Source organism: Parambassis ranga, chromosome 5 (assembly GCF_900634625.1).
Source record: "Parambassis ranga chromosome 5, fParRan2.1, whole genome shotgun sequence".
Lineage (NCBI taxonomy): Eukaryota > Metazoa > Chordata > Actinopteri > Ambassidae > Parambassis > Parambassis ranga.
In genome coordinates this window covers 20,830,216-20,854,514 of record NC_041026.1, presented here as the reverse complement: position 1 = coordinate 20,854,514, position 24,299 = coordinate 20,830,216, and the positions used below count along the sequence as shown (strand labels likewise).

Here is a 24,299-nt window from a genome sequence, read left to right as displayed (position 1 = left end):
GCAGGAGTGCTTGAAGTATTGCTATGGTTTTCCATTTCCTAAAGCTTCCCTCTAATGTTTAACAAGCCATTGTGACAGTTTTCACTGGGATACTTTGGGGTGATGTAGGGCTGGAGATACACGAGGCAGAGCAGACAAACATTTTCATCCCAACACAGGCCTATAATACTATCAAAGAACAGTTTTTGCATACAGCTACTCAATTGCGTGTGGTCCTCTTTTGTTCTTCCTTTGATAGCATAATGCTGGTGTCTTTCATCCACTTTCCTTCTCTTGGTTGTGGTGAACTGCATTTTGTTTTTTATGTGCACATATACCTGCTAAGTTATGAATCAACCATTGTCCTGCTGTGCTCACAGTGTTGAATTATTCCATTAAGACACTGAAACCTTTCTGTTATGAACAGTGTGGCAGGGAGAGGGAAATATTTTGAGGACATTTACATTTAGACTTCTCACCACAAATGATTACTTGTGTGCTTTAATCCACATCTTGCTGTTGGGGTGAATCTGGGGAATGATCAGTTTCCCTCTTGTTGTTTGTTTATTTTTTTTAACCTTACTGCGGTTTACATGGCTGTGAGAAGCACTTATAGCTGCATAGTGCACCAATAACCAGTTCATTCTTCACAACAACCTAAAGCATGAATTCAGTTGTTGTGCACATCACTTCAGTTTAAGACGTAGTGTATTTTCCACTCATTTGCAGTTTCTTCCTGTTTCTGTCCCACAGAGGTAAACCTAGACCATGTAAGCCAGCTGTGAAAATGCAGACATACAGTATAGAGAAATGGGCCTCTCCTCAGGCCTCAAAAGCAGAACTTTACAGTGGTACAATCCACTATACTGTGACAGCTACAGTATGACCAGAGGCAACTACTACAGTATATCTAACCCCAGCAGACATGTTGGATACTATTACTGTTTTGGATATGTGATGGATTCTTGCAGAGATGAACATTAAAAACACAAGAGAGGTAGGGTTTAAGTCTGGTGCAGTTAACTCATGGCAGATGAAGATATTTAGTCTTTTGCAGATTTGAGAATGATCAAAGAAGTCCATACGTGTTTCTATGTTCCTCTTCTAACTATCTGCCATCACTCTAATTATGGGCAGATAGTTAAGTGATGAAGGGAGATGATGGAAATGTACATCTCTACACAATGCACCATGAAGAGTCATTTTTTTATTCGATGAAACACCAGCTGGAGCTACGCCAGCTGAGTTTGCTCTCAATGGCACACAGCTGCTTACTGACCTTCACTTCACAGTGTGCTTCTTTCTGATTCATCCTCATTTTCTTACTACTAATAAGGAGTGAATAGGATTGGCCCATGTGTGGTGCGGATGGGACCAGGGGCTGGCCTCAACAGGCTGAGGGGTGTTCCCTGTAGGAGATGGTGATGAGGGTGGGAGCTTGGCCCAGGAGGACGTAGCGCCAGCTGATTTGAAGACGCTGCTGCTGCCATTGCTGCCGCAACAGCCAGAGGATTTGGTAAAAGTCCGGCTCCCAGAGTTTTTGGAAGTTCCTTTAAGAAAGTCAAAGACTGTCATAAGTACATGTGAAGGTGCATTCAAGAACAAGTGTATATGACTGTCATGGGTCTGAATATATACCATAAAGTCTGTGCGCTTCTTGTGTCGGCTGAGAAGAGGATTAGGTTTCCCTGCGACTCCATCACGATGCCTCCGGCTAGATATATGCTAGACAACAAATGAGAAAGCACAGACATTGGCTATATGCTTAAAATAAAATAATCCACTGATTTCTCACCTGTTTAAGCTGCAGCTCGGAGTTAACTCTGACGTTGCAGATCTCACAGTGGAAGGTGCGTTCCTGAGTGTTGGGGTCAGAGGACAGCTCCCCTCCCTGCTCAGGGCTGGGTTTAGGACCCAAGCGTGGGTATGCTTTAATGGGTCCCAGTCCACTTCGAGCCTCCAGAATAGTTTTGTGTTTGGTACCTGGGAACAACAAAAAGAATGGTAGCATGTATAGCTGTATGTCAGGCAACTTTATGTAGGTGTTAAATACAGGTGGTCCTCTACCAAGATCTGTGGTTGTTTACTTGTGTTTTCAAGGACAAGATGTCATCCAGTGTTATAGATGACAACTTTGTAAAATTCATAAGAATCATGTGATCTGACTGAAATGTCCACACCAGGAGACAAACACAATAAATACACTTTTAGATAATAGTATATTATATTGTTTTCTAGTGTAATGCTGAACCAAGAGCTTTTATTACGGTGGGTTCTATTTTTGCCACTAAGGGGCAGTAGTGCATTGTCTTTTAAACATCTCTTAAAACACAAAACTATAAACATAATATAAAGACTGAGTGAATGAGTCATTTTACAGAGCCAAATTTCTGAAGTTTTTTAATTTTTTGTAAAGCTCATACTGCATCTTGTATTTCTTTCCCGATAGTACATCCTCTGTGGCATTGCAAAGATGAGCCGGACTAACCTTTGTTATGTGCCTCCAGTTGAGAGAGGGAATTAACTGCTACTTTGCAGAGGGAGCAGTAGAGAAGTTTCTTGGCTTTCTCTTCCTCTGACTCTCCTAAAGAAGGGCTGGGTGCTGGGGATGGGGTGTCTGGAAGACCAGCCGCTGCAGGATCAGCAGGGGGGGTACTGAGGGGGGAGGAGGGGGATGGCAAAGGCGTGCTGACAGGGGGCAAGAGGGGGCACTCTGTGTCTGCTGAGCTCAGGGTGGGTGTTGGTAGGAGGTTTGGGGTCAGAGGTGAGTCCTTAGAGTTGGGACCAGATTGAATGTCATCTGTAAACAGCATAAAGTTTCTGATTAGTAAATTATTCATGGAGTTAGCTGTCCAAACCTGCTGATCATAGTGTGAAACGTGCAAGATGAGGTTTGAAATAATAATAATAATAATAATAATAATAATAATAATAGGGCTTTTCCAGTATAAGTGTTGTTGGAAGTTGTGTGTCATTGAGTTTCACTGTTGTGTGGGTCCAACCAAAACAGATGTCTTGCCTAGTGTGACATGGAAGCTTGAGGAGGCTCTGTGGCTTTTACTGTGTGATAAAATGATTGGGTCTGTATTTTCTATAGAGTATATAAGAATTTTAGCAGACATCAAAATGCCAACACTCCTCTCTGGTTAGTTTATATCCCATCGCTTCCCATCACTATGTGACAGATTATAGCATGTGTGTGTGTAACATCATATTTCACAGTTGTTGCTCACCCTGCTTATTATGATTAGGATCAGGCTCAGGGCTGGATGGCAAGGGGCCTGCTGGGGATGGTGAGGCAAGAGGGGGTGGGTGCTGCTTGTCGCCATCTTGTAGACGAGTTGTCTTGGATGTCTCGATCCCCTTCACCCTCCGAGCATGCCGGTTCCCCTTATAGTGGGCCTCTGCCTGGCTCTAGCAAGATTTCAAAAATAAATAAGTATTTGAATGGGTTGTTATTTTGCTTCCATATTTAACAGAATATTTAATTTTGTTTACCATGTCTGTGTTCTACAATAATGTGTGTGATGTGTAGCACAAGCTAATGCATCATTAGTTTTACATTTGTCTGAAGATGGACTGAAGATGTCCCCCCACCACCACCACAAGCAAACGCCTTGTACACAAGTCATTATCTTTGTTTGAGCTGAGTTTATGTTTTATAAACGAATCTATTATGCTGATTCTGGGTCATATGGCACCTCAATATAAATACAATTTGATATTTAGTAAAACCAAGTTTAAGTCATCCAAATCTAATTATCATCCAGAGTTACTTAAGTGAGCATGCAAACTGGTGTGTCTTGGACTGTAACGTGTAATTCTGTTTTGTAAAAAGGAAGGGATAGTGAGTCAGTGTAGCAACGTAAGAGGATATGGAGTAACATTAGTTGGGGGAATATGGGGGGTTTCCTTTGCTTCGACAGCCAGTAATTAGAAATCTTTATTCCTATTGTAGCAGAAACTGAAAGAATGTTTCTTATCAAGGGCACTCAGCATGGCATTATTAAATATTAAGCTAAGCTATACATAAAAGCAATAGCTTACGAAATCTATAAAAACTCTGGCACCTTACTATGAATGGCATGTGAGCTGATGGTCTGCAGGTGTGATGTGCTGATGAGCAAGATAACCCTTTTGGAATAGTCTTGTCTTTTTTCATCACTAGTGTAGTCACTGAACTGACCCGCTGAGCTGATAATGATTATTGAGTGGTGGATTAATCTAAAAGGGCTGTGGGTGACCAGTGACAGTTGACATTCAGCTACTAAGAGAAAGGTTGTGATGATGTGGGTGTATGTAGATGTAGATATTATGAGTCTTTACTGTGGAGCTGAGTTACAGTTGAGGTAATAGGAGCTAAATTACCATGCTAAAGTCATAATACATTTTTATGGAATGAAAACTGAATTTTTTTCAATTTCAATTGTTTATGGTTGGCATTTTCAATAGCACTCAAATCATGTGCCATCCACAGTTTTTGCAAATTATTTTGTAATTTATTTATTTAACATTATTATAAAATGGTCAGAAGAAGAAAACCTAACTGTCTTTAAAAAATAGTCACAAAGACTCTTACCCTTTACACTACATGGTCTTGTATTGCTTATTGTCATTGCAAAAGGCCAGTTCTTAGCCAGGAAAATCATTGGATATTGACAAGTTAACATAACTAAAACCCAATGTTTGCCAAAAATTGTGGTTACGATTTAAAAAAAAAAAAAGGTGTGCACTGATCCAGTCTGCTGCTTGAGAGTCTGTCATGCTTCATGCTGTAAACCACCCCTTGTCCTTATTTTCTGCTTCGCTACACAAAGGACTGCTCCCCTGGTATTTAACATTGGCACTAGATGTAAATCATGAGGCGTAGGACTGTCCAATATAAAAACACTTCCTAGAGATATTGGGCTGGGAAATCAGTGTTGCCTTCCAAATCCAGATATGTCACCATCAAATGAAATCAAAGTAAAGACTGAGGTGCTAGGGACTAAATATAGTTCCTGTAAGCTTTTCATAATGCGGTAATACAAGACTGTGTGTGTGTGACTGTATGTGCATGTATGTGCACAAGCAGGCACCTTCTGGAATTATGTTTCATTATGTCAATAACAAGGCTAAAAGATCCACATAAGGCGTGTGACAGGTACATGTTGGGGGCTCTGAGGCAAAGGGACGACTGGGACATGTCCAGGATGCCTTTGTAAGCCTGAGGTATTACCTGCCAATGATAGTTACCCATATAGCCCTCATCCTGATTGGTGATGACAGAACGGCAGATATAGCTCTGGCTGTGTAACTCTACTCCTCTGGCTGCTGCTCCCCAAAGCCCTGCAATTAGCCAAGGAGATGAAGGCCTACAAGTTGACAAATGAGAGCGGAGAGCTCATATGGGACAAATACCCAATGCTCCGTCTTCTCATTTCAATCCAGATTTTCTTCAGTCGTCCTTTTTTTTTCCGCTCTCCATCCTTCTTTAACCTAGCCGTTGTTTTTTTATACTGTCCTTTAATTGTCCTAATGCCCTTTAGTGTCAGGTCTTAAGAAATCGATGAAGGTCCGGCATCAATTCAAGCATAAAATCTTGACAGGATCAGAGGTGGGGGCGGGATGCACAAGAGACAATAAGGCCATTATTGATTAAGGTTATCCAAATATGTGAGGTAAAAGCAATATAAAATATAATTAAATATAATTATGTTCAGTGTAATGGACTGAAAAAAAGCTAAGAAAGAGCCCATGGAAAATGTAGAAATGGGATTTAAGGAGAAAATGAGAGCATGCGTATGCTCCTACAATCCTTTTTCTCTCTAAGCAGGATGTGCTTTGATGTTTTATCTATAAAGTGACAAAGGCACAGAAAGCTGATAGAGCTGGTAGCAGCCAAATCTGCTGTATGGAGGACAGACAACAGCGGCAGGAAGAGGGGGTGGAAAGATGCTTGAGAAGAGGAGAGAAGGAGATGGTATACAGTACACTCCACAGAGGGAGAAAACAGAAACTGATAAGGAAAATGAAACTGCAAAGTTGCCAAAAAATACAGGAGCTAGTGATGAAACATGGTTTTGTTTCTGCCGGAGGATAGATAAAGAGAAAGAGGTGTCCGGCATGGTACAGCAGTGGTGACGATGGCTAATGCAGCAAGGTGTGACGTCAACCTTGCAGCAGAGCTGAGCTGAACACTGGCAGGCTAATCTGTCCTCTGTGGCCTGAAATGAATTGCAGCGTTATAATTACAACATGTGGGGCTTCAGTGTAGTAGCAATGACAAGCACCTGCTTCTCAGTGACCACTTTCAACCAATCTAAGGCCATTTCCATTAAACACAAGCCTCCTTTTAAACATAAACTTGAAAGAAAATGTTGGTATTATTAAATAAAATAAGAAGTGTCTGTCTGCCTTTGAACTGCAGCACAGCCCAGACAGCATGAGTAAGCCCAGCACCGTACTGTAAGCAGAGTGTTCCTTCATTATTAAAGAATGTCCACTGTGCTTTAAGCTCGCAGTCTCTCAGGTTACTGTGGAAAGTGCTGTAGAGCTGCAGTAGAGCAGATGCACACCGCGGCTCACAGCAGGCTGGACAAACAGGTGGCTCAGCGCTGCATAACAGAGGCGTGACACAAGCTGGAGAGCATTTTTTTTATACATGCACAGTCAGTGAACTCACAGGTGTTTAGTATGTAAATACGAACATGCTGAAATAAATAAAAGCACTCTCCCACTCTTGTACCCCGCACTAATGTAGACCATGTGAGAACATACAAGTCTGAGCAGGGGAGATATAATTAAGCCGCCCCTGACAGAGAGAACAGGGCAATGTTACACAAGTTTCAGATGACTACCCCCCTGCACTGTGTCCTTTACACACCACTGCATTTAGAATACAAGTATTTAGCACTTCATTGATGGAATGCAGTCATATTTTTAGCAAAGCTGGTTTATTAGGCTTTTGTTTAAGTTATCATGTTTAGGTTCAACTGGATTTTTTCCATGGGGAAAAAAAGCCCATTTTATCAATCTCCATGTTTAGTCAAACTGCATGATATCTTAAGCTAATTAAGCTTAGAAGTGAATGAAAAAAATTGGTGTCGTTCTACCTGGAATCATTTATTTTTGTGATTAAACACACAGAAAAGGGAACATAAATGTTGTGACCCATCAAGAAATGAGCAATCTACATTCCAAGAAAGGTTTTCTCAGACCAATAAAATGTATCTCTTGCACATAAGTACTTAAATACACACTGTAAAAGGCCCAGTACTAGAGTCATGTCAATCATGTCACCCGTTAGCCAGGTTTTGAATGCCCATGTTATGAGTTATTTGCTTTTCAGCATCAGTTAACACTCCTTCCTCTTTAATGAGGGATACTCCGATCATTCCTCTAAAGTTTCATCGCTCCTGGCCTCTTTCATTTCAGTCCCTCCTCCTTGAGTTGGCACAGTGCTGCCTGTCAAGAGTGAAATGCAGAAAATGCGCCTGATCAGCTTTAAGGTAGCTGTGAGGTCAAAGCAACGGTTCCTCCTTCTGCTTCACACTATCCTCACACTTATTACAACCAGTCATTAAAACCTCATGACAGTTTACTTAAAAACCAGTCTAGTTATACCGATAGGCTTGCAGTCAATGCCCAGGATATGTCTTCAGTTCAACCCAACAAAACACACACACACTTGCTCACTCTCTCTCTGTCTCTCTCTCTCTCCCTCTTCATCTCGCTCTCTTCTTTCCGGTAAAGCTAAAATTGGAGCTGAGAAAGTGTGAACCAAGTTTTCACCTGCTCCAGCTGTGCAGTCAATCACCAACTTACTTTGGGTCCAGGCTACAGACTTTTTAGGTCAGAATTTAATAGTAGGCTGTAGGTGCAGTGTCCAGGGCCATACGAAAAAATAAGTAGAATGTTTATGTATTACAAGAATTTTATTTCTCCATCGTTGCAGAGAATTTTGCACTGTATGCGATATACCTTGTAAATGGAAATTCAGAACGCAAAATTAGGTCATTTACAACTTCCAGTATTTGAATTGTTTTGCTTTTATATTGTATATCTGAGCTAATCGTAGATCTGAAGTATAAAAGCTGTTTGTACCAGTTAACTGCCATGTTGGGGAATGGTTATAACATAAGCCTGGGTTGAGAAAACCAGATAGGCCTGTACACAGGGAAACACTGTACAGAAGATATAGTCATCGTGAACAGATTTCTTTCATGTAACCTCCAACTCCACCAAGTAAAGCTTTTGGTATTCTTTTCCATAAATCTTTGTTAAATGATGCATATAAAGGCTGAAGAAGCTCGCAGACGTAAACATGAAGAACCATAATTCAGGCTTTAGAATGACCCGATCAATACTTCGAGTAGACAACTCATTTACAGCATGCACATGTTTAAATGTTACGTATTGATGCAGGCAAACCCTTCATTTAAGCTACATCAGCTCTCATACCTCTGAGTTGAAGCGTATTTGACAGACATTGCAGGAGATGATTGGCCGCTTTGTCTTCACCATGGGCGGCCCAAAGGTGTGCGTCATCACTGCCTTCTGGACAGGGTCCATCTGAGGAGAGACAACCCAGAGGTCACATCAAAGATTCAGCAACACGGGAGAAATTCAGAGGCCAGTGTTTTTCCTAACTGCAATGCACCGAAAGGTTCAACTGAGTGAATGTAGATGAGAGAGAAGGGTGCTGAAGAAAAAAAGTGCAGGTGAATGACTGGGTGAGCCGCTGAAGGGGGTGTAAGCAGTGAGGTGGAAAAAAAAAGAAGCAGAGAAGAGTGAATTGAAAAGGGAGTAGTGATTGATGTGGACAGGAAGGTGTGTGTTTTCTCAACAGCAGCTGGTGCTGCTGTCTGTGCCTGAGTTCTTGGGTGACGTTCAAACGCTTTAATTCATGCTAGAGTTAGAGGGGCCTAATTACAGACTCTCTGTCTTCAAGAATTTCTAAGTTGTGTGCTGCTGCAAAAATGTCCCTTTTCATATCAAACTAAAAAACAGTCATGTCTTTGTGCAGAACTTTGATAAGAGATAAAATAATGCATAATTATGAATGAAAAAGTAATGGCTAAAGCAGTGATCCCACAGATAGAATATCAAAGCCATGCCCATACAAATGTCTTTAACAAAGATATTGGCCTATAATTTAAAAAAAACGTGCTTGATATTTAAGTTCAAGCAAAGATCTATGCCCTGCCACTCTCTTATGAAATGTTTACTACCTCATTTTGAGACAAACCTAGTGTACTCGTGTGAGTTCTCTGACCCATTGGCAGGGCTCAAAAACCACAGTACTGGGTGTTGCCCTCATTAAGCAGCCAGAAGTACACTGAGGTTTTTAGGCAGCCTCTCATCTCATGCTCAGATTGAATATGCGTTGCCAAATGAGAGGCTGTTTACACTGTGAAGCTCCAGGCACCAGGGGAAATGGTCTAATTGGTCTGAAAACCTTAACTGTGTGAATCCATTGTTGGAAATATTTATAGACTTCACTCTCATTTTTTCTGTCTCTAAATCTCTCCTCTCCAATTCACCCCTCGCTCTTGTTTCGGGTTTTTAATGTGGGGACCTCTAACACCCCACATTTGTTTGTTTACATCTGTGCATTTGTTTCTGTGTGTAGGAGGACTCTTGACTGCCAGTGTGTTCTGGATATGCATCTGACAGCAGTAAGGTCTATGTGAGGATGTGCTTGTGTGTATAAACAAGGCAAGGACACCTGTGCTTCTGCCCTGTCTGCCTGTAACTGGTGGCTGCAGTTCACCTTCGCAGTCTCACATGTCTTTTGCTTCCTTTCTTTGACCACCTGTTCTCATTAAATTATGAGTCCACTTTTTGTCTCTCCTTTCAATCTCTCATTCCTTTTACAGTAGAGCTTTTGTTGTAATTTAGTTTCACATGTTTTATCTATATAGTTGGCAGTGTATTCAGATAACATCACATAAGGGCATATATTTGCCTTTGTTTTTTTAGTTCATAAAATGTCTGACCAGGTTGATTTAATAACATGTAATAACATAGATGCTGAAATCAAGATGCCAAAAAATGATTTAGAAACTTGAAAAAAGAAGACTATTCAGTGCCTGAGTGCAGCTAACTCCTGGTTTATCCAAAAATTAGCACGGAGGTGGAGCATAGGTAGAGCTGAGACTAATGGGGGAAGGCTCATCTTAGTGCGCAAGCTCTAAGATGAGAGCTGCCATGCTCCTTATGCAATTTAAACAGAAGAGTTCTAAAAGTATCAACCTTGCACACTTGTCATTAAAGCTCTAAAGACTAAACTGCTTTAAAGTTAGGCATTTCAACATGAGGGCCTACGGGAATTGCCTTGGGTTTTGGAGCCAGGCTCAAGTGACTATTTGAGGACCTGCAATTTTCCACAGTGTTCCATTGTGAGTTTGTCTCAGCAAGACAGTAACTACTGCATACTTAAGAGAATGCAAAGTATGGAAATTGCCGGTAAACCCAGTGATACAGACCTATTATGAGATCTCTGGATAACTCCCAGAAGTGTGTTTCCTAATGGGATTCAGTCATTTTTGTAATGACCCACATGAAGCCTTCCTTGTCCAGCTTACTGCAGGATTGTAGACTTTTTACTGTGCAGACAGACAGTGATTTGAATTAAGGTGCTGTGGCCACACTCATTGTGCTAGATGAAGATGGATGAATCATGAACTTGCGAGTCATTTTGCCTGAGCGCATGCAGATGAGCTAACGGATAATGTGTGTGTGCATGTATGTTTCTGGGTGTGTGTGTGTGTGCACGTGCATCCCTGTTTGTCACCAGGCTGACCTTCACATGAAACCTAATCTAGAAATGGGAAGGAGTGGCAGAAAATGCTGACTGTAGAGAACACCCCCACTGCCTCTTATACAATTGATTAGCTGTAACTCATTTTATTGCAGTAAACCAGTGGCAATGCTGCACTGAACTCACTGTGCTGAATAAAAAGCAAACAGCTGTCACCTTATCATTTTGGATTATACAGTATAAATCTCGCACAGGAGGCAGCGTTCCAAATATGAATACCATCTCTGTCTCCTGTTTAGTGACAAAAAAACTGATACATCCAAGACACTGCATGCACTGATGTCTGCATATCTGTGAGCACTCACTGCGTTAAAGTTGTGAAAGAGGCTGATGCTGGCTGGGTGAGGTGATTCTAGAGGAAACTGGAGGAAAGGCTTCATGTCCAGTGGGGGTGGGATGACAGGTGGACTTCTGAGGAAGGCAGGGACCGGCCCCGGTCGGTTTACACTTCCTGTGGCAGATTCACAGACAAGACAGTTAGTAGTAATAATAATAATAATTGATCACCAGGCTTGTAAAGCCGTGCATCTTGTAAGAACAGGTACCTGCTGTAAAACATGTAGTATAAAGCACAGGTCTCATTTTTTTCCCTAAAAACTCTACAACTCCTATGTTTTCTAAATCCCAATCCTCATCCTCTGCATCATTTTCCGGTGTTGAGCCCCACTCCCCACCCACACCTCTCCTCTCTCTGCTCCTCTTGCTCACTTTTCTCTCGGTAGTAGCTCAGCAGCGGTGAATGCCTGCACTTGAGGAGTCTTCTGTGATGGGCAGGAGAGCTAAGCTCCTTAAGCCTCACAGCTGGGGTGCTGTAGATATCAGTCTTTTCTCCATTTCTCCCTCTGCCTCTCTCTCCCCAAGCACAGTTTTCTATCCCCATTTCATGGTCCCTATGTTGTCTGCCTGCCTCTGTATCCCTGTACTTCTACTCACTCCAGCACCAGTCCTTCTGGTAGCTCTTTTGTTCATCCCCGTCATCACCCTTTCTGTTTTACTCTTCCTATTTCACTACCCAGCAGGGTGCTTCAGGCCTGATCAGGAGAGAATTTGTCTAATCTTTTCCCCCCAAGATTATGCAGTCCTCCTTTATTGCTGCCACTTTGTGATGACAGTTTTGTTAGATCTGAAAAGTAAAACTGGTCACTTGTCAAAACAATGGGAAGAAAGGCTATTTTAGTAACAGCAGAGGAGGCACCTCTCACTGACAGCAGGAAAAACGTAAAGACTCTGCTGTCAGGATCAGAAATAGATGGAGGGGAAAGCCTCTCCTTCTAGCATTCCTCTTCAGACTGTTATAGTCCAGACTGTTATAGAGGCTGTAGCAACAGACACTCAGCTGTAGCCATCGTCATATGTTGTGGTTACATTTGTATGTGCTGCACGAGAAGGAGAGTGCAGCGGGTATAGGAAAATAAATAAGTTGCCATGAATCCCACAGCTCACAGCCCCTTTTTGCCTCTCTAAACCAACCACAGAAGGGTTTGAGAAGGGTGAAAAACCTTTACTAATGACAAGTCTCAGATCAAACCCACATACCAGCAGGAACACACAAGGTTTTAAGATTGAATGAGTAGCCTAACTGAATGTAATCTGAAAACACCTGTGACTGCAGTTCCACATGCTGTTGCTTGTATGCTGTCACTATTTATGTGCATAAGATAGCATTCTTGTTATTGATTAGATGAACTGGATAGATGTTGTTTCACACCTGAGAAACTTTGTGTGTGCTTAGCTACAATAGGAAGCCAACCAGCTAGCTAACCAACCTTCACTTGCTTAAATCTGTAGCTTACGCAAATATTTGTCCAACAATAGCAAATATTACGTGGGTTTAAAGCCCCAAGCTCTCACAATTTATCTTTTTCTAAATTTCAATATTTCTAATGTCTAACATAGTAAATAAATGAGTAGAAATAGTTAATCTTAGATGTGATTAAACATGTGGTTAACAAAGCGAATAGTTGGACAATAATGTCCCAGCTGTGTGGATTAGTTGAGTTGAGAGGTATCATCACCATGTTTCCTCTTAGTGAAGCGTATTCCGGACACGCTTCTGGTAAATCTGCAGCTCATTTTCTGCTACATTACAATTTAAAGGTCAAAGCCTGTCTTTTATTATAAATCTTTATTTACAGTGCAGACACTCTCAGCAGTGTGATGTATTTAAAGTTGCCACACATTGTTTTCACTGTCATATTCTGCATCATCACACAGCTGCTCAGTGTGCTGTGAGTTTAGCAGCAGCAGCCCCTGACCTACCCTTCCTCCTGAGTGATTTACAATGACATCAGATAAGTGAACGCCAGGACTCTTCAACAGATACCACGCAGGGAGGGGGAGCATTGATTGGACACGTTCTGAGGAGCCTTAAAGTGTTAAAGAGCTGCCAAACTCCATAAATCCAGGCCACACCAATATACAGCTTATTCTTACCACTGAAATGAACAGACAGCGCCGTCATCTTACCGCCTTTTTTTTCTAATGCAAATGCAAATGTTTGGGTGAGAAGAAGATCGATGCTTGTGTAATAGCTTATTGAATTTTTGTGTAGATTGTGAGAGAGAGGTGGTTGGACAGAAATAAAGAGACGCAGAGGGGGGTAAAAAAAAACCAACAACCAAAGACAGAATCTTATCGTCACACTAGATTTCACAACCCCCATCATCTGCACACACAGCCATGCGCACACCAATATGCTGTGACTAAGGCTTCTCAAATTGGCAATTTATTTGGCCAATTTAGGTTTAATGATCATAGAGGTAATGTCAATGTCAGTAACGTCGCAGGAGCCTCTCTATATTCCCTGCCTGCCTCCATCTTTGTGCTCCATGATGGGACCAGGAGGGAAGGAGGACAGTGTGACATGCTGTCTACCGGAATGAAATTGGAGGAGAGGCAGAAACACTGCTGGGTCCAGCCAAAGAAGAAATGAAATAAAAAAAGAAACACAGCCACCTTTAGTTCCAGGCCTGTCAGCTCCAACTCTTGAGCGGAACGGGTCGGCACACGATGCCCGCCGCGTCACATCTGCATCTAAATGGCCTGCTGTAGGCAGATGACTCTGAAATGAGTGTCTGTGGGGGTTTTGATTTAAAAAAAGAAAAGAAAAAGAAAACCCACTTGCTGTCACTGCAGTGGCAACTGTGGTGGTAGCAGGTCTGTTCACCGCTGGATTTGTAGTATATTTCAGTTTGTCTGTCCCCTGGGTTTTTGAGCAAAAGGAGTTAATCCAACATTTGGTGGCAGACGGCACTGTTTGTTTGATTTATGACTCTGTCATACTGTATTTTTCTGTCAGGAATGCTGAGCTGTCAGTTGTCCCTTTTTGCCAAACAAATGATTTGTTGCTTGATCACTCTCTGGTGTGGTGTAAATCTAATGCACCAGTGTTCCAAGCTCTAACCTTTAAAGAACTACAGTGTTAACTTTGCCGTGCTTGCTGGGGGAAGATGGCTGTGTCTTAGTGTCACATACTGCTACTGCGAAGGACTGAGCATGAAATCCAATTTACTGCAGCTCGGCTTACCCTCAAGTCAAAGGCAGCTATTTCAACCAAAGTAGGGGGACAGATGACGGTACACACACTCACACACACACATTCACACACAAGCCTTTGTAGTCTGTATGAATGGTGCTCTTAAAGGAGTAACTTATGGGCTCAATGCTGATTAATGTTGTGTCGGTCTGTGTGAGAAATGGACAGAAAGGAAAGGACACAGTGAAGAGGAGAGCCAAGTGCTGGTGAAGGAGAACACATTTGATTTCAGGCTGCACTTTGTTTTAATGATAGATGCTTTGCGCCCCAGTGGCCAGGCTTAAATGCCGCCTCCCAGAGAACTCTCAGAAGTCCTCTTTCTCTGTCTGTGTGTGTGTTTATGCAGTGCTTCTGAGATTAGCCTGTCCTTCTGCAGCTCCACTCTCTGATTTCATGCAGTATTTGTAATTAATGAAGACTTTTCTTTCTCCCCACAGATTTTGCTCTCATTAAAAGTAAAATCATTATGTAATGATACAGGAGGACAGCGCCTTGTTTGGACATTCCCGTGCTAACGGTTTCTCATGAAAAATTCTGTCTTTTCATAGTGGCTGCGTCTGAAACATTATGAAGTGCGTGGGGGGGAAAAAACCCTGATTAGCCATGAACTTGAGATGACAAGTGAACGGGAGCTTGGTAAGAAGTAATGACAGTGGGCTGAGTGGATTGAGTCGATTGAGCAAGGAAAAGAGGTCTGGATGAGGAGGGGGAGATGAGGTGGAAAGAATCGCAGGAGGGGGGAGGGAGCCGCATGTTTTGAGGTGAGTCCAAGGTGACCAGGGGAGGTAAAGAGCCATTGTTAACCTGCAGGTTAATGTACACAACATAGACCATCTGTTAACAGAAGAAAGCAGCTATACACCTCACAGCTGTACTGCTGTATATATTTGAAACAACCAGCAGCAGCCAGACAGTGCAGCTCCTTGAAAGGGTTAACCGCTGGCTGTCACATGCAAAATGTCATACATGCATGAACAATTTTGTGTTATTTTGCTGCTTTCCTCGTGGGTTGTCTACACGCCATGTCTTGTTTTTAGCAAAACCGCTGTCAGTTCAGTTGTGCGTCAGTACATTATCTTTACGATAAGTCTCATGCAGAAGGTGTTTTAATGGACTGCCAGCTTACAGGAGGAGTTCCACAAAAATATTTTCTGTGATAATTAACTACAGTAACTAGCTAACATGGTCTTTCCTTTGTTCCTTGAATTGCATACATTTTTTTATTTAATCCATAAATCCCTATAGTAAACAATTGTTTGGCAACATTTAAAGAGTGTCCTTTCAAGAAGAACAGCACAAAATGTCGTTGTGTTTACAATATAGTAACAAATAGAGGTTGAACAAAACAGTGGACAAGTCTCACCCCCTGGGTTTTGTCATGTTCTGTTTTTGCACCAATCATCAGCAGCTTTGCCTTTGTCCAAGGTTTCCAAATATCTTGAGCTCAGTAGAAAAAGTTACTATAAACCCTTTCAGCTGTGATAGAAAACATACTTTTGCGAAGGAATTCCCTTTAAGCTATCAAAAGCCTTGAAAGGAGTAAGGAGGTAACATACTATCACAACATAAGCTTAGTTGTAGTGCTATAATTCAACGTTTATATTCAGGTTGTGTCAATGTTACATGCTCCATTCTGAAGAGCTTGTTTCAGACCCTTGAACATCTGTCTACTCAGTAGCTCCTCTCCGGCTGCTGCTCTTCAGGGAGGTGTTGGAAAATCCTGAATCTGGTTGCCAACTTTCTCTTTCATTATATTGCATACATGATGTTGCACAGTGTGAGGCAGACAGAGGGCTTCACAACACAAAGCCACACAGAGCAAAATGAGGGCCATTATTGGATCCTTCATGTCAACATGACCTGCAGCCCTGCCCCACATTATTATTTTTTCAACCATTTACACACCTGCTGGGAGATGGAATAACAAAGCTATAGATGCACACCTACAGAAACCCGAGACTGTAAAGTACACAGGACACAGTAGAGTACACAAAGGCAACAATAATGGCAGCATACATGGCAGCAACCAGATGCATCATCATCTTATACAATAGAGGACATGCAGGGGCAATAAATAATCTCAAAAAGAACAAATGAGGATTGTGCAGCTGAACTACATATTGCATATAGTTTTTTACTACAAGCTGCAATTACAGGCTATATTTAAGGATCCTGATTAGAGTCTGAAGGGCAGCATGTGGTTTCATACTATAGCATAGAGCAACACGCAAGGGTCATACTGGGTAAGAGTCAGATGGGTGGTTCAGCTGTGGTCTGCATAACTTCAGAACAATAAACAAACAACAAAGGCACAATATGCTCAGACTATGTGCCCATTTGCCACTTTTAGCATCATTCAAACCAGTAAATGACACAAATTATTTTTTTTGTAGGATCTAAGGCCTTGTGCATTTATAATTATGGTCACCAAGACCGCAAAACTAAATGACAAAACAAAATAGCCCTACCCTCCCAAACAACACAGTATTTACCTTTGGAAGGCTTGTGAGGGTCATGAGATCTGCCTGAAAAGCCTGAGCGACTTATTCCATGTCTGTTTATTTGTTGGTCTGATTGTGTTAGCTTGTGATGGACAGTGACAGAATTAATATGATAATATGCTGACCTGACACTGCAGCAGTTTCGATAAGGTTTACACTCCTTGCTTATTGTCTAGATCAGACACTGATGATAGAATCCTTTTATTGTTTAGAGTGACCAGTCACAGCTTTCCATCCCTTCTCCAACTCATTTAGTCAATCAGGATTATGGAGATGAGGGACTGCCAGGCTTCCTTATCTCCAGCAACTTCTTCTGGCTCTTTCAGGGGGATCCCTAGTCTCTCTAGGCCAGCAAATGTGTCCTGGATCAGCTTTGTGGTCTCCATCCAGATGGCTATGTTTGATAGACCAATAAATTATATATTAGGTGCCTCCACCACCTCAAGTGGATCTCCTTAATGTAGGGGAGCGACTGCTCTTCTTTGAGTCTTTGAGGGTAGGAATGTCAATCGACTCGTAAATTAAGTGCTTTTCCCCATAGCTTAGCTCCATCTTTAGCATAATGCTACAACAACACATGCATCACAGCAAAAGCTACACTCATACTACGCAAGATTTTCTTTCTATGATTAACTTTTAAAGACCCCAAGATACTCCGAGATATATCTTCGCCTGGGTTTGACACATGTCATTCTTTTCCAGGAAAGATTTGGAAATGCTGCTCTTTCCATTCCAGCCACATTACATGTAGCTACAAACAGCACAAGTGAGCATGGATTCCCCCCTGCATCATGATTATGAAAGCTTCCAGAGACTGGTTTCCTGGATCCTCCTGACAGTCCCAGAGTACTCCTCTTTTATATTGCTGTGTTAACAGATGTGTATACAGGGTTGTTGCAGTTTGACACAACATGACATTAGGAAAAGGTAATGCTCCTAAACATAATTGGATACGTTTCAGAATTTTAGAGAAGGCAGGATTGAAGAGTTGACATATGTGGGTGCTAATCTTTCGAACGCCTCTATGCTAAATGGTATACTGCACGTACTACAGAGTCCATCATTGTCAACCTTTTCTGATTTGCTGTCATGTTTTTGCAATAATTTCCCTGTGGTGTGAAATCTGTGTCACTCTGTCAAACCTACAGAGTGGCAGGCACATTTCTCTGTTTTAAATGTCAATACTTTTCATTCTTCAGTGCATTGCCTGGATTTAAAGGTCATGTTGTTTATCAGGGTCAACATGCACCTGTGATTCTTTAAGAGGATTTTTTTGGTTTGTGATGGTTGCCCTCAGAGTGTGTGTGTGTGTGTTCAGCTGAGTGAACAGTGATGCAAGCCCTTAACTTTTATATAGTGCTGAGTGAGGTCTTTGCGTCAGACTAGAGGAAGCCTTGGCTCACTTTTAAATAAATAAAACCCTCTGCGTCTGAAATATTCATCATGAAAAAAAATCACACAAGAGTTACTAAACTGTGCTCCTCAATTCCCTGCACCAATGGAGATGAGCCAGCTTTAGCATATTTCTTTCAGTCTCCACTGCTGATTGTGTTGATGCGTTTGAATATTTTGGTCATGACAAACCTGCATTTCTATTTGTTGATGGTGAGTGGAGGAGCAGATGACGAGAGAAAAGGGGGGGTGGGATTGTACTGTTGATGGACAAAGGAAAGTCGCTGTCATCGCCTTTCATAAATGCTATATTAGTATCTGAAAGGAAACCAACACAGTTATTAAAAATCCTGTCAGACCACGTTATTCTGATCATATGTCAGTGTGTTTAGTTGGCTGATGCATGCAGAGTTAAAGCTTCTGCACTGGGAAAGGGATTACCACCAGCTTAAGCTCACTCTCAGATCACAGGAAGACGGAGCAGGGGTAAGAGCAAGCAAACAAAAATAAAGTAGCCAAACATTTAGTCCGTGCACACGAAGAAGGTCACCATGGTTAAACAAAGCTAAGTTTAAGACGAGACGTATGCATTAATATGGTAAATATAAAATATAAAACAAGTTCAAAATGTACTGTTATTGCTTGACATTAATAAAAAAAATTAACAAGAATAATTTAGTCTGTATAAGAAATGTATTTCTAGGCATTATTACATAAAAATGCAGTCTGTGACTCCTCTCTCTAGGTCCAGACAAATGCAATGTTGTTGTATCTTTTCATTTGTGTATTTTTACATGAGTCTACTCATGTCTGGTTTTTGCAGGCATGTTGGAACCATATATAAATTCAAAGAGGCTGCTATAAGCTGGAAATGATTCAGCGCTGAATCTGACAGCTGAGACATGTCCTGTCCTTGCCTTAGTTTTATAATGATGCAGTGAAGCAGAGGATTGTATTGATAAAGGATAATGTGTTGTAGCCTTTGAGTGCACTTGTTCTATGAGACCATGAGACGCTGAGGTGACTGATCGCATAATGTACACAAGTTAGAGGATAATGAAGAAGTGCCATGCCTGGGGGTCAGGTTAGAGTACTTAAAATGAAATAGACTTTTTCTGGCTCTGTTTCTATAGAATGTTGGCTTATTTCCTAAAGTGCCTGAAACATTGAATGTGTGTAGTAAAGCATGACACCCAAGTCTCTGTCCTCTTGTCCTCCAGTATGTGACAAAACGTACAATTTTTGACATTGTGTACATACTCTGGTCTTTTCTTTATATATTTTTAAAAAAATCTTCCTGCTTACATGATCCTACACATTTCCACACTCTTTGATCATGTATACCAAAAATACAAATCCTTTCTGATACCATAAGTTGGAAACAGCAGCACATGCAACCAAAAAAGTTTTTGCCAGACATGAGTGATTAGCCTAACAGAAGAGGAATGTAAATGTAAAAACCAAATCAGTCAGATCAATAAAAGACAAGAGGGGAAAATCCATCTAATGCTTTCTTACCCAAGATCATCCTGTATCCTTCCACTTCTCCTTCCCACGTTATCTTCCTTGTTTGGTTTCCTCTCCTCCTCGATCAGCTACTGGGGTGACTCAAATCTTAAGCACCCACCTCTCTGGCTCTCAAAACTTCATGTCGAAAAGACATCCAACATCACAACCTTCACTTTGTGTCCCTACACTGAATGTCTGATCCTCCTCCTTCAGATCTCGGCACACGGCTCAGACAGCTGTTGCCAGAGGAGAAACACAGCAGCCCAGACTGCAACACAAAATGCACTCAATCTACTGCATTGAAGCCTGTAATTTATTCATTGTTATGTATTCACTCCAGCAGGAGGAACACCAGAGATATGGAGGCTTGCCTCACAGGAGGAACCTCTGCACTACAGCATGCCTCTCTCTCCCTCTCTCTCTCATGTTTTGGGGTTGGGTATAACCTAAAGGCACCTTGCATTCCTGAGCTGTGATTGGCTGGAGGTTGGGCCAATGAGAGCTGTCAGAGCTGAACATTTTCTTGGGGTGTTTGAATCAGGAGGCAGAGTGATAATGCTGCTGTCGATTCTGCTCTCCATTTCTCTCCGTCACCCTTTCTATGCTGTTTACTATTGACATTTTTTTTCTCTCTCATGTCTCTCCTTGTCTCACTCTATTCTAGAATCTGAAATATGTCTAAGGGTACATTGATGTCTTGCCCTTCACCCCTTTGTGAGGCTGGATATTTCCTCTGGTGTCCGTCTCTACCTGTCTGCAGGGTATTTGCACAAAGATGAGTGCTGTATTTTGAAAAATGCTGACTGAGTTTAGGGCTTTGTTGTCATTACAGAGAACAGTGTGAAGAGAACAAATGAAAAGAAACACAGACACAGAGGTGCAACGGAGACTGACAGCTTAAGAGACTCGATGAAGCATTGTGGGGAGGGGAGGAGAGATTGAGGTTAATGCAGACTGACTCTTGGGCGAGGGTGTAAGGTAAGGAAATGTGGAGGATGTGGTGAAACAGCAGGATGAAGGAGGATGCTGACAGCTGTTTGACAGGCAGAGTGTGCTGAATGAGCTTTAATACTAAGCTTACTGCACGCATGCCTGTATCAACATTTGCCAGATTCAAAGTGGGACCCTGTTCTAATGGATAAAAGGCTTCATCAAACACTTTCCCACAAGCTCAAGCTCTCACATGACCTCTGGCTCTGTGCAAAATGAAGTGATCCATTTCTACAAAAAGCTCCAACAAAAAGTCAACACTTTAAATAAATCTATTATTGCTGTGTGTTAGGTAGTGCATGTCTTCAAGCATGTGGGGATCAGAGATAGGTTCTTGTGTGTTGGTGTGTGTGTGTGATAAGGTTTCCTCATTAGTAGAGTCAGCTTGAATAATGCAGGCAGGTGTATTGTTGTGGCCGATGGGCCAGGTGCTAATGTGGCTGTCTGAGGGTGGAGGGTCAGACACAGCATGACTTTAATGGATGTCACCATGGGAAAATGAAACCAGACCTGGTGGGCTCATGTGACAAACCGTCCTGCGTGTGTGTGTGTCCTTGGGGATTTATGAGAAAGCCTTTAAGTTGTTCACTTATTAAAACACTTTGCTGGTTCTCAGAGAAAAATGAAAAGCTCTGTTAGGGTTAACAGACATTATTAAAGGGTTGATAAATTATACAGTACCCTTAATTATGGCTTTAAAACAATGAGCTCAAATTAGCTTTTATCATTCAAATATATGCAAAAGCAAATGTCACACACTTATGTCAGCAGCAGCAGTGTCAGGGTTATAATAAAAGGCTCCTATTGTGAGGTCCCAGTTAGGTTTTCTCAGCATTGTTGATTGATGAGGTAAAGGCTGATGTTTTTTATGTTTGATGTGGTTTGTGTTTTAATTCAGCTGAAGTGCATGTTTGATGCAAAAGTTGGCTCTAGGATTTTCAGGATTTTTAGCCTTTATTTGAACAGTGTATAGGCAGACAGAGAGCAATGGGGAAAGGTGCACAGAATGATACAAACCCTAAAATGGAACCAGCATTATTGCAGTGATGAATACATAATTTCAGTTTATTGGGCAGTAAAATTTCTGGGCAACCCATAGGGCAGATTCTTATATATGATTTGTTTGGTCTTATTAGACGGCCAGGGGGAACTTGAAACTTGTTTCAAAATGTATGGAATAAATTAAGTGTTTATCTATGTAGTGGGAAAGGCACCAGTCCTGTGTGTGCATGTGATTATGTGCATGTGATCTCTACCATTCTATCATTCCCTCGCCTCGCCCCAGGAGGCCATAACTTTGTCGACAGGCTTGTTAAACTCTAATTTTAGCCTTGATCGTTAGATGTGAGACATGAGCAGTCCTGCCAATGTTTGATGAAGTCTTCATTTCGCATTAAGGTCCAGCCTTAAAACTGTTTAGTCAGCCACTTGCTAGTTAACATGTCAAACCAATGATAAGAGCAGCTTCCATCATACTTAGCGTTTCTGATGTAACTGTCAGCCATTTTTATCTTACGTGCACAAGTGCATTTCAATAACACAGTAAAAAAATGTACTAAAGTTTCTTTTTCTAGTACTATGGTCTATGTCATATGGTTAAACACTTAATTTGTTTTGCAAAGTTCGAAGAAAAGTTTTATACACACTTATTTAAGGTGGTTAAATAAGTGTGTATAAAACATGACATGAAGTGACAAACAGTGTTTCTGCCCTGTGGGAGAGAGAGGGCAGCTCAGGCAGCCCAGGCTGTTTACTGTTCCTCAGAGGTTAAAAAAGGTGCAGCTTGTATAACGACTGGGAATGATCAGCATGCACCGTACATAAATACACAAACACACACATGCTGGACTCAATGCATGTCTCCATACAGCGAAGCGACATAAACGGCACTTCACCAGTAGGTGAAAGGTAGATTACAAGTTCCTTTGGTAGGAAATCAGCAATCAGTTACAACTCAGACAGTGAGTAGTGTGCAATTATAGACATTATTACATTTATGGGATGTGTAACTTCAGCTTTCTATGGAGCACTAACTGGCAGGAGCCAATAATGATCCAACTAAATCCTTTTAATACCTTTCTGTAAATAAGTATCGCTATGATTGACGTGTGATTTAAAGGAACATCTAACAGATTAGGTGAATTGTTATGTCGGTTTGAGGTACAGAATATTGATTATATTTTACACTTCCTATTTTTTAAGTGTTAAAAAGACATAAATGATTGCTTGAAATGTGTGTTTTATGTTGTCAAAACCAAAAGGTTTTCTTTATAAGCCTAGTTTTACTGCTTAAACCAAACAGCTACTGTAGAGCAAATAAATGTAATGTACTCTGGAGTATGTTAAATACTGGCTGTTTGTCTACATTACAGACTTGTTTGTAAATTTTTATATTTCAACTTCTGGCATGAATGAAATAATTTGCTGCACATCAAGCCCAGAAAATGGTCTTTGTGCAAATTGTTAGCGATGAATCTTTTCTGCGGTTTATGTTTGGGAATGTGTTTACATAATGAGCTTGTTAAGGTTCAGTGCTCTCTGGTCAAACAACCTTGAATTAATCAAAATGCCAAAAACAAAACAAGCTGACTCTGGGCGATGAGTTAAATCTTTTCAATGAGTACACACACACAGACACACTAGAATCATAGCTCTGTCTTCCTCAGGCAAAATGTATTCCTTATTGAATTGTGCACCAACGCGTTTATCCTGCAGAGATATTGATGTAGTTTGGTCAAGAATGTCAGGAAATATGCAAAACACGGGATCCACACTTTCTCTGTGTAAGCCAAAGCCTCCCACTCTCCTCTCATATCTTCCCTCCACTGCATCATGCCAGTGATGTATGTGAAAGGTTAGGGGTCAGTGCATGTCTGAGTGCAAAGTCTTGTCTGACATTGAGTGCTGATGTTTGCAGGACACAGTCCTAACTTTCATCAGAGAACCCCTCAAAGCCTTGTGTAACTCTGTCACTCACTCCTTACTGCTGCTCAGAGAATTGCAGTAATAAGGGGATTCCGGCTTAACCGCTTCACTTCTCTTTACGATGATCAAAGGAAGGAATCTCAGAGTTATGGGAGGTTTTGCATTGCTCAGTCTTCAGTTATGATCTTACCTGAGCCCCACATTGGTTCTTTATGGTGGTTGAAGTGATCCGGATTCTTTATCCTGTAGAGAGTCCAGAGGTCAGTGTGTCAGCCGGCATAAAATAACACGGAGATACCGTCCTCTTCAAATGGAATAGTATTCTTAGGTTATAGTGGAGCGATAAATAAAGAATCGCACAGCGGCATGAGTGCAGAACTACACACCAGTCAACTGGAGAGTGGAGAAGGAAACGCTTGGTGCAGGCAGCTGCATGCCCACAGTATAGCTGCATCAAACAGCAAGCATCCTGATGTTCAAATTCTTCATCTCTGCTTCTCTCTCTGTATCCACCTCCTTTGAGATTGCTTGTTATCCCTCTCTGTTCCTCCCTGTATGTTCTCTGTGTTTTCCCTTCATGCCGTCACCTCGTTCCAGGGAGTGAACGAAACAAGTGCACAAGATTCCAGAGGCTAATTCTGCTTCTTAGGATGGGAAACCTAAT

General features: G+C 41.6%; 1 protein-coding gene across 3 annotated transcripts; it reads right to left on the bottom strand.

Moving 5' to 3' along the window:
• Nucleotides 1-9: 9 nt before the first annotated feature.
• Nucleotides 10-24,298, bottom strand: LOC114436743 (zinc finger protein 385A-like). 3 transcript variants are annotated; one of them, XM_028407162.1, is made up of 9 exons: nt 24,022-24,298; nt 23,826-23,878; nt 11,089-11,234; nt 8,422-8,532; nt 3,213-3,393; nt 2,468-2,779; nt 1,775-1,962; nt 1,618-1,704; nt 10-1,529 (listed from the first exon to the last, which is right to left on the bottom strand). In XM_028407162.1, exons 1-9 carry the CDS (start codon nt 24,087-24,089, stop codon nt 1,308-1,310), a joined length of 1,368 nt encoding a protein of 455 aa, XP_028262963.1. In that variant the 5' UTR covers nt 24,090-24,298; the 3' UTR covers nt 10-1,307. The 3 variants fall into 3 exon arrangements, with proteins under 3 accessions (XP_028262963.1, XP_028262965.1, XP_028262964.1); XM_028407164.1 differs by lacking the exons at nt 23,826-23,878; nt 24,022-24,298 and adding an exon at nt 19,730-19,857; XM_028407163.1 differs by lacking the exons at nt 23,826-23,878; nt 24,022-24,298 and adding an exon at nt 18,404-18,527.
• Between the last annotated feature and the right edge of the window lies 1 nt (nt 24,299).

Coding starts and splice junctions, on each gene's coding strand:
- LOC114436743 (XM_028407162.1), bottom strand. CDS start 24,089: ATGCAGCTATACTGTGGGCATGCAGCTGCCTGCACCAAGCGTTTCCTT. Junction 2,780..3,212: donor TCCTAATCATAATAAGCAGG/GTGAGCAACAAC, acceptor TGCTGTTTACAG/ATGACATTCAATCTGGTCCC. Junction 1,705..1,774: donor CCGAGCTGCAGCTTAAACAG/GTGAGAAATCAG, acceptor TTTGTTGTCTAG/CATATATCTAGCCGGAGGCA.